This window comes from Crocodylus porosus, unplaced genomic scaffold (genome assembly GCF_001723895.1).
Source record: "Crocodylus porosus isolate Cpor-Errol unplaced genomic scaffold, CroPor_comp1, whole genome shotgun sequence".
NCBI classification, from domain to species: Eukaryota; Metazoa; Chordata; order Crocodylia; family Crocodylidae; genus Crocodylus; species Crocodylus porosus.
In genome coordinates, this window is record NW_017728911.1 from 36084150 (window position 1) to 36092724 (window position 8575).

The 8575-nt window shown below is 49.2% G+C and overlaps 1 protein-coding gene across 1 annotated transcript in view; it reads left to right on the plus strand.

The window, feature by feature from the left end:
• The window catches only part of PLEKHO2 (pleckstrin homology domain containing O2), a 31224-nt gene extending 24370 nt beyond the window's left edge, over positions 1-6854 (plus strand). The window contains exons 5-6 of the mRNA XM_019533188.1: positions 654-752; positions 2603-6854. Of these exons, the coding sequence (XP_019388733.1) occupies positions 654-752; positions 2603-3835 (1332 nt within the window). The 3' untranslated portion in view covers positions 3836-6854. The remainder of the gene's footprint in view (positions 1-653; positions 753-2602) is intronic.
• Positions 6855-8575: the final 1721 nt, after the last annotated feature.

An 8575-nucleotide genomic window follows, 5' to 3' on the forward strand; every position in this document is an offset into this window, starting at 1 on the left:
GTTGAATGCAGCTAATCTGCACCAGATCATGCCTGGATTAGCTTTGAAAAGTCGGTCAGGTTTTGCAGCCATATGGACCCATGGCTCTGTTCAGATCTCTGTTGCTGGCACGCCACTGTGGGGAACAGAGGATGGCATTGATAACAAGTCTTGGCTTTCCAAGAACAGAGCCTGCAGGCTTGTCTGAGGATCTGTTGCATCAAGGCCAAGTAGGTGAAGGAGCCTGTTCCAAACACTTCCACACCCGAGATGGCTGCGGTGCACAGCACAGCACCCTGCTGACAAAGAGGCTTTGGGTAGCATGTTCAGTGCTCCAGTGTCTCATACAAATGCCTCTGGGCGGGACTGCAGCATTCAGATAAGGCTGTAAACATTTCTGGAAACAACTGCGGCCTTAAAGGCAGCGTAACGACGCTGGCAAGCAGCACGCAGGTGCACAAAGGAGACAAGGAACAGTAAAAAAAAAAGTAAAGGGTTGGTCAAGCATGGCAATCTGGGGCTGGATTATAATGATGACATGCTGAAAAGCCACCCTGGGCGCAAATGCAGACCCAAGAAGCAACAGGGAAGGGTGTTTTCGTGAGCTCTTTTCAGCCATGCCTTGATAAGTCACTGACTTAAACTCTTTTTACCCCCTCTCTCCCTCTTCAAAGGTAAAGGTAGACGAGAGCCTTTCCCTGGAACACAAGACTCGGGGCAGAGCAAAGATGGGCCAAGGGCGAAGACCACCCACCAGAAGTCATCTCAAGGAGGTAAGCGCTCAGCTCCGAGCTGCATGCCGCAGCCTGCTGAAGGCCCCTGCCGGCTTTCGCTGCTTGGATACCTTCCCAAGCAGGTGGCAGTGGCAATGATTTTGAAGCGCACGGGTGCTCACCAGCAAAGCACCCATGTAACAGAGCACAAGCTTCTGTGTGACCCATTTAAGAGCTAGTAACACTTCTAAAAGGAAAGGGGGCTGCTATCAAGGGCTTATGGGGAGGAGGAGGACAGCAGCTGCGTAAGCTATGCATCCCTCAGTCGTAGCTGATGCACAATGCCGTGATCTGCTTTGTAAGCCTTTCCATAGCTCCTGAATTGCTTTGGCAGGAGTCGCTGTTGTTTCGTTAGAAAGCAGGTGGCATTGAAGCATAGAGCATGGGTCAAAAGGAGATATTTCCTTTCTAAAGCAATGTTATGGGCCAGCCTGTCTACTGTCAGCCCCAACTAGCACTTAAGAGAAGCCAACCTGTTTGCATGAGAGGTTGCCCTTTCATGTTAGATTCCTATGACTGCGGAGGCGTTTCTGCATTGGAGGTGCACTGATGCCTTAGAAGATTTAAGCACGCTAATGAAACAGCTTAAGTCTAAAGCTCTTTCTGCCAGTGTCACAGCCTTCTGACATCCACCATCTGTGCAGGTCTGAACTGATTTTAGCACAGAGGAGGAAGTGCCAAGTGCCAAGGAACCAGGAAACATCCAACAGGTGGATCTTTCACTAGAGAAATGCCCGGAAATAAGCAGATTCCTCCACTCGCCTCCTCATTACAAAACCTCCGAGGCACAAATGCTCTCCTGGAATTTTATTCACAGACTTAGTTCCCTTTACCCCTGCTGGTATTGCATGCCTAAAATCTCAGACCTTTTGTTTCGAGGGCCTGCACTTCGAAGGGGAGTGTTAGACACTTCCAGCATCACACAGGATCCTCAGTCAAATGAGGTCTTCTCTGGGCACTGGAAGCGGAAGGCACTCGCAAGGGGAGGGTGTATTGGATGCAAACTCTGGGGTGTTGAAACAGCACACGGACTAGTGTCAGGGACGATTTTATGGTTGTTGAATGGAAGAGGAAACACACGCTCGAGCTGTTACGAAAGACGAGGGCAGCAGAATCTGTAATGAGCTAGACAGATTGGGGACAGGGCGAGCGAGCGCCTTGGGCATTTCACTCCCGGGAAACGCGAGACAAGTCTAAGGCAGAAACCGCCATTAGGTTGCAGTGCTCTGCTGGGTATGGAAGAGAAGGATCAGGAACCAACATTGGCTCTAGCAGGATCAGGACCTAACGTGTCCCCCAGTGCTGCCCTTGCTGAGTGTTGGGTAGAGGGCTGACCTGCACAACCAGGACTGAACCAGTCTGGCCAACTGTGCACAGCTCTCTCTTTATGGAAAGGAGACTGGAAAGAGTACAAAGACATGAATACGGTGCGCGGTAAATGTAAAAAAGAAAGAAAAAGCCATCTATTTTTTTCTTGCCTCCTTTTGGCACCCCCAAGTCCTCCATGTTCCCATGTCATTTGCATTGGCATCGCAGAGCTCATTATGTCCGATGTCACGTGAAGCAAAGGTAGTGGCGCCCTCTGTAAAGCTCATGTCAAGTCATACAAGCAGGTCCTCATGAGTATTTCCCTTATTTGCTAGATGGTCCAGAAGTCACATTTTTGACAGATTTGAAAACAAGGTGGTGATAGGAAACAATGACCTTTCCCTTCAGCAGAGCCTGTAGAGTCAAATCCTGATCCCAATCTCATGGTACCTCCTTGACCGTCAGGGATGTTTTGAGGCTTGTTTTGAGGATCAGGGACGGGTGATGGAATAAACGCTAACATCTCTCTCCTTCCATTTCAGGTGGCCAAGTGTACGTCTGATGGCATCCTGAGGCTCGATCTGGATGAAGTGGACAACGGCCCTCCAGACTCAACCTTGCCCCTCAGTAATAGTGCCAACAACGTGCCTCCTAAAGAAACGCCAAAGCCACCTATGCCTCCTGCGAAACCCAGTGTCGTGCCTGAGAAAGAGAATGTAGATGACAACGTGGCTAATCCAGAGGTTAAAAAGCCACTGTCGCCTCCCCTGCCACCGGCCAAGCCATTTAAAGAAACTATTTCATCCAGCGATGATCTGCGCTCCAGGGATGAGGAGTCTGTCAGTAAAGAGGAGCACGCCGAGGGATCGGTATCCTCCAGGGACAGCAAGGAGAATCTCATGGAGCTCAGTGACAAAGTCACAGCTGCTGCTCCCATCCCTCCTCCTAAGATCCTATCAGACAAGCTGAAAGTGAGCTGGGATGAATCATCCTGCGACCCTGAAAGCATGGAAGAGCTCAAACCATCAGAAAGGGGCAGTCAAGAACACCTTGCTGAAGCGGTCCTGCCAGATACCGAAAAGCCTCCAGTCCCTCCTAAGATTTTGTCAGAAAAATTGAGGGCAACCGTGAATCCCAGCCAGAGGAGAAGTTTAGACGATGAGGATGCAAGTGTCCAGGAGTCTGACACCTCCAAACCCACCGTGGAGGAGGCTGAGGATGGTGAAGAAGCAGAATCCACCCCTCAGGAAGTTGAAGGGGAAGAAGGAAGCAAGGAAGCCTCCGATGAGGAGGAGGAAGAAGAGACTTCCTTAGACGCAGGAACAAACCAAGAAAACATTCAGGTATTTAATCCAGAGAAAATGCCGTTAGGCCAGCTTGCAGAAGACACTTCTCCTCTCAAACCCTGCTGTGCTCCTCCGGGAGATTTGCTGCCTGAGTCAAAAAGTGCACAGAAAGCACTTGTGGATGGCGATCCCCCCAAGAAGGCCCACCATGACCTGGCTGAAATGGAGGAGAAAGTGGCGAGTGAAAAGGAAAAGACCGAAAAACTGCTGGAGAAGGTTTTGCAGGCGGAGCTGAACCCGATGCAGGATGGGAATGGGCCTCCGGTGATTGCCAAGACGATCCTCAGCGAGGCAGTGGAGCAGCTTCGGCAGGCAACACAAGTCTTACAGGAGATCAGAGATTTTGGAGAACTGAGCAAGGAGCCCACCGAGAAGGAGAAAGAGAAGCGAAAGGAGCTAGTGACTCTGCATAGGAGAAGCGTTCCCTGAGATGGATTGCACCAGACGTGTCTTCCTCTTGACAAAGCAAAGCAAGCTGCCATTTAGGACTAACCCTGTTGCTAGGCCAGTGTTAAATGAGGTTGTGTTTTGCTCTGCACAAACCACACATGCAGAACAGAGCCAAACCTTTCAGTCACACTTCATTTTAGTCTCTTTCTGCTGCAAGAGTCCAGTCCAGGTCTTACTCCCTTAGCACAATAAGTCACAAGTCAATGAACCTTGGTTGCAAAAAAGTGAATATTCTTTTAAGGGCTCAATTTGAATATATTCAAATCACCAATTGGCAAAGACAGCCATGGGCTTTGGATCAGGCCCTGAAAAATAACTAGTAATCAGATGAAGAGCACTGGCTATTTCCAGACACACCTGTATGAATATCCCCAGGCACACCTATACCCATGCAGCAGCCCTGAACACGTTAAGTGTCGCCAGTTAAACCACTGCCACTGAGAATCACGCCCCAAACGTCAGGATAAATTGTGCCCCGTTAGTTCACTTGCTGTCAGCAACATGAGAACAAATGGTTCGTGTTCTCCGGGGAAACTCGTTCATTCAGTCTGCAGGTGCAAACGGGCATGATAGAAATTCACACAAAGCTGGCAAACCCTTGATGGCAAAGGATTGTTTTTAAGGCCTAGATATAATGCAAAATCACCGCCACTTATTAGAGCGCTACAGAGCGCTCTGTGTTTTACACACTGGACCAATATTAACTGACCCTAAGCACTATGATACTATGATCCTCGTGCTACCATTCCAACAAGGGAAACTGAGGCAGAGCAGCGGTTAAGCCAGAGGAGTCAGTTGCAGAAATCAGAACCCAAAATAGAATTTAAACAAGCTTATCCCTACCCCATATCATGTGAAATAGCAGTTCCAGCTGCCCAACCTACTTGGTTTTTTAAAGAATAAGTCAATCTTGCCCCTGGATTGTAGGAGGGGATAATTAGGCAGATGTTTGGAGAGGGGTGGGAGAGCAGTCAGTGCCTAATAGGGGCTGCAATGAAGATGCTATTTCATTAAGGATGTTAGCTGTCCTGGAAGCAGGCTCCCACCATGTTACATACAGTGGTTTTCTCTTGGGCTAGGAACTGACGGGTGCAGGGAGGTGTGCATCATGGCACCAGGCTGTGCTAAACGCCTATTCACATTGTTCTAGCAGGTTTTTACCTTCTATGCCGAGGCTACAAGCTAGGCATGAAGGCCTAGTCTTGACGCACGTGTGGGCATGCTACGTTCCTTGAAGGAGATGCAGTTTGCACATAAATTCCTTTGGGGTTGAGCCAGGGCAGCACTAGCTTAAATACTTTGAACCAGACAAGGTGTTCATGGTATAAAGGCCTGATCTGGACTTGGCCAATTTCCACCTGCATCTCTGCCCTTTGGTTAAAAGCAACCCCACTTCCCTTAGTATCTAGTGAGAGAACCAGGACTGAAAGGGGATCGTCACGAAGTTATGCCTCGTGTTTGAAGGCAGGAGCACCTTTTGCACCCTGGCACGGCACACACCTGGTCACCTCTCTGTGGTCCAGGTGCACTGGCACTTCGTGGACTGAGCCAAGGGGGTCATTGCTTGTCTCCTCTTTCCATGGTTTTGCCCCAACGTTCCCACTCTTGACAGCACCACATCAGCACCCGTAGGACCCCTGCCTCCCTCGTCTTTGTTTTCTTCAGCCTTGTGCACTGGAGGAAGGAGGGGGCCTTTCCAGCTTGATTTTAAGGAGCAGTGCTTCCAACTAGCTGCCACCTTTCTGCCTGCCCAGAGTCAGGATCGCGCCATCCACCTTGATCTCAGGTTCCTTCTTTTATAGTTCACTGGGGCTAAATAGATGCCACAACCGTCTTCCTGCGCAGCAGCAAAGCAACGTTCAAAACTCAGAGGCTCTTATTCCCTTCTTAATTCAGACAGTGGCCTCTCCTAGGTGTGAAAGGTGCACACCTTGACCCAGAAGATTTCAGGAACTTAAAAAATGGCAGCGTGGGTCGAGGCAGGTATTCGCTCCACCCCAGACGTCCAGGCTGGTTGGCTAGAACGACCTGGCTCTAACTGTTCTGCCTTCTTCTCAGGCTAGTCATTGGACTTGCATTGAAAGTCACTGGTTATTTTATTACACATAAAGCTTTTGCGCGCTAGAATTCCCTTGAGCTTCAAGAGTCAAAACAGCCCCAACTTCTAGACAACAAAAATCACTGAACCGCTGGTGTCCAGAACGCAGCTCCACAAACTCAGCCCAAGGACGAACGCTAGTTCTGCATAACTTACTGCTGTAGAGTCAATGTGAACCGAGAGTCTTTTTCTCTTCGGAGCTGCACTTGTAAGACAAGGGCTACCAATACAGACTTGGTCTATTCAGTGCCTACCAGCCATTTGATGGATTTTTCTGCATGTGCACTTTTGTTAACCGAACACTGTGTGATGTCAGCAGGAACTGTAGAAAAACCTGGTGCGGACAGGAAGCTGCAGGATAGCAGCTTTCAGGGAGCAGGGCAGGCATTTGGGAAATAAAACAATCCTCCGTACAGGCAAAGGAGATGCACACGTCATAGGTAAAGTTCAGATGAGGATTCAGATTCCTCTGCAGGGAGGGCCAAACCCAGGCCTGGGATCTGAATGCTTGGGGAAGGTTTGGCAACATCTCTAATAGACACAGATGCTTGCAAGTCCTTTGTCACTGCACCATGCTAAGTGTGACACCTGTCGAGTGAAAGCGCTGATGAAAAGCACCAGGACACCCATGTCTGCTACAGCTAAAATGACAGGCTGTGCTCATATTTACTGTATATTTTTATATAATACTGAGTCTTTTACTGAACAGATGTCTGATGTGATACTGAAACCCCGGCAATAGGAAATCCTAACAGAAGCCCCTTGAACCTGTTAGGAGACGGGGGAGCTAAAACTTTTTTACAAGCCACAGCTAAATACTGTATGTGCTCTACTAACAGAACTTACCGTTTTGTACCATGTGTAAATACATATAACTTAAGTGAAATCTCTTTTAACACAGCGGTTGTTGCTCAAAAGTGTTGAGTTTTATTTTTCTGATAGATTCAGTTGCTTCTAGAAGTGGTGAGTCCACATGCACCCTTACTTCAACTGGTCTTTTGTGTATCTGGAGAAATGAAGCATCATGATTTCTCCTGAACGGTGAATGAATTCTGCAGGTTTCCCATGCTATTCCCATTTTGATCATGAGTCTGCTCAGCCTAATGGAAGGGGGCAGGTCATTCTGTAACTGCCTTCTCCCGTGATTTTTTTTGCATCTCTTGGAGACATTTAGTGCTGGCCCCTATCAGAGTTGGGATGCCAAAGGCTTTTGCTCTGAGCTAGTCTGGCAGTTCCTACCAACGTGGCCCCTTTCCCACCACCCCCACTTCTAACTTACTCTTAAAAGCCCTAGTTGCACTGAGGTTGCTCTCTGGTGCACAAACCCCATGCGTCTGTTGGGATGGATGTGATGCTTAGAGTATGTCTATATGCCTCTGCAATGATTGCAAAACAGGCCATACCTGCTTGCTTCTGCGCTGAAGCACCACGTGGTGCAGAAATGCCACGTGGCTGATGTGAGAGGGGGGCCAGGTACTGTCGAGCACTGCTTTCAAGTGCATGCTGGGGGCTTCAAATCCAACAGCATGTGCCAAGAAGTAGCTGCCTGACATTTTTCAACAAGCAATGCGCATGGAGCAGAGTGACAGGGCAGGATTCCTCTGCAGTGGTCTCAGCGTTGTGGGCAGCAGCCTAGACATGCCTTAATTTCAGGTTGGTGCTCCTGGCTGCCAGTGCCACCGTTAAATAATTGTACCCAGAAGGCAGTTAAGATGCCAGAAACCCAATGTGAAGGCCTGCCAGAAAATCAGCTGCCCCAGCCAGCCGAAAGACGCTGGCTTCTGCTTGTACAAGAATTTGGAGATGTGGCAATAACACCCCCCTTCAACATAATCAACATAAGGACCATTTGCTATTAATGAGTAGGAAGAAGAAGGGAAGGGAGCAAAGGACTGTGGCATTGTTCCCAGAACAGCTTGTGCAAGCAATCTCATCTGAGCTAGCTCAGGAGCTAACCATGAGCCAGGAGTGAGAAAGGAGTGGTTCGGTTTTCTGGGAACGGTCCCGTCCCCCACCCCACAAGCAGCCTGTTGCATCTAGCAAGAGCTGTTCTTCACTGCCTTGCGGGGATGACAAAGAAAGACCCCAGATTCACCCCACCAAAGGGTGAGCTAAGCACTGGAAGCGCTTGGGAGAGGTTTGAGGGAAAGAGGCCCTTTGGATCCCAGAGCGGGAGGGTGCACATGGGGAAGAGGGTGGGAGAGAGGAAAGCATGGGTGGACAACACTACGGACTAGCGTTGGAGCGCTGCAGACTGAGCCGCAGGCAGGATACACTGCAGTGGTGGCCTGTGCAGAAGGGACGGGGGCCGTGGCTTGCTTCAGAGCTCAGCTCCCTTTTGGGATCCAAATGGTTTGCAGGTGCTTCATCCAGTTTTTAAAGATGTTTAGATTGAGCTTGAATTAAAAAGTGATATTGTGGTTTATACAGAGGCCTGCGAGTCATAAGATGGTGGGGGGGTCTGATCTTGCCTCTACTCTTCATGTGCCGTCTGATCTGGGTCCACTCTGAGGTTGTGAAGAGACAAGACTGGCACTAGAGCTGGGCAAAACACTTCTTTTCAGTTCAGTCAAGGGGTTATGTTAGTCAGGTGCTGCAAAATCATAGGGTTGTGTGTTTTT